The 1,427-nt window shown below is 42.8% G+C and overlaps 1 protein-coding gene across 1 annotated transcript; it reads right to left on the reverse strand.

Moving 5' to 3' along the window:
• Nucleotides 1–392: 392 nt before the first annotated feature.
• On the reverse strand, nucleotides 393–1,124 carry LOC134203347 (uncharacterized). Its single transcript, XM_062678220.1, has one exon. It carries the CDS (start codon nucleotides 1,122–1,124, stop codon nucleotides 393–395), a length of 732 nt encoding a protein of 243 aa, XP_062534204.1.
• Between the last annotated feature and the right edge of the window lie 303 nt (nucleotides 1,125–1,427).

Raw genomic sequence — 1,427 nt, forward strand, 5'->3', positions numbered from 1 at the left:
TGTTCCACACGAAATCGTCGTCAAAAAAGGGTTTTAAAACGATTTTATGGGCCTTCAAACTTCTGAGGTCGGTGTGGGGCATTACGCCCATGCTCATTTCGTATGACCGAAACAGCTGAAACATTCGGTTAATTGCCTTAATGTAGGCAATTAAAATGAAAATCAGTACGATAAGCACATGCGCGTTTTAATCCATCCACTGGCGCATCTCACCCCGCATGGTTTCAAAATCATTTTTTTTCGGGTGCCTTTTTAAAATCAAATTTCTGTGCAATAAAATGGACAATTAGATATCTGTTATCGGTAGTCAGTCGCAGATATGCTGTTCTTCAGTATGCGCTGATAAAAACTGGCTGAAATGGTGGTTTTCATTGATAAAAATGGCATTTTCCTTAACGTGGGCGTCCTACACCCAGTTCCCTATCTTGTTTTTCTATTTCAGGTTGCGATGGACTGGATGGAGAGATGTTTTGAACTGCGGGGATGATGTTTCCTTGATTTTGTTGATCTGGTGGCGGTGTTGCTGATTGTGTGGGGGTGGGATTGGCTGGCATTATGGCTGGTTGGGTGGGATGCTGACATGATGGTTGGCTTTGTGTAACTGCTGATGGTTCGGGTTCTTGTGTTTTGCTGGTGTACAGATGTAATAGCCGGTTTATTAGTTGCATGGGGTAGTTGTTGCTCTGAAGATGGCTATGAATTATTTTGGTGATCTCTGATATGGATTTGTTGTTTGTGAGCGAACACACTCTGTGTATGAAATTATTCGCTACGTTAATTTTGTGTTTTGGTTGGTGAAACGACGTGTAGTTCAGCATTCGTCCTGAAGCAATTTGTTTGGCGTACCATTCCGTTGTTAGGGTTTGATCTGGTTTGCGGATGACGGTCATATCCAAGAAAGGAAGTCGTCCGTTTTCCTCAATTTCAAGAGTGAACTGCAATCTTGGTTCGATATTGTTGAAAGTGTTCAGGATCAGTTGTCCAGAGTCCCGTGGAATCGTCATAAAGATGTCATCTACGTATTTTTTTGAAATAGTAGTCTCGAAAGGTAGAAAACTCATAGCTTTGCTGATGACTGAATCCAATACGATATCCGCCGCGATAGGCGAAAGTGGGCTGCCCATTGCTGTTCCATACGTTTGCTTGTAGTACTGTCCCTCGAAACAGAAATAGCTGGCCTACATACAGAACTCCACTATTTCTAGGAATAGATCTAGGTTGATTTGGGTGTGGATTTCATTCCACCGGTGTATTATGTTCCGAATGACCAGATGTCGCGGTACGTTCGTGAACAATGATGTGACGTCAAGGGAAATCATTATGTGGTTCTCTGGGAGACTCATGTTGTTCACCTGCTTGCAGAATTCAAATGAGCTAGTTGTACTGTATGGGCTGTGGAGTGAGGCTTGCAGTAAATTGGCGACAAA

This window comes from Armigeres subalbatus, unplaced genomic scaffold, assembly GCF_024139115.2.
Source record: "Armigeres subalbatus isolate Guangzhou_Male unplaced genomic scaffold, GZ_Asu_2 Contig1803, whole genome shotgun sequence".
NCBI classification, from domain to species: Eukaryota; Metazoa; Arthropoda; class Insecta; order Diptera; family Culicidae; genus Armigeres; species Armigeres subalbatus.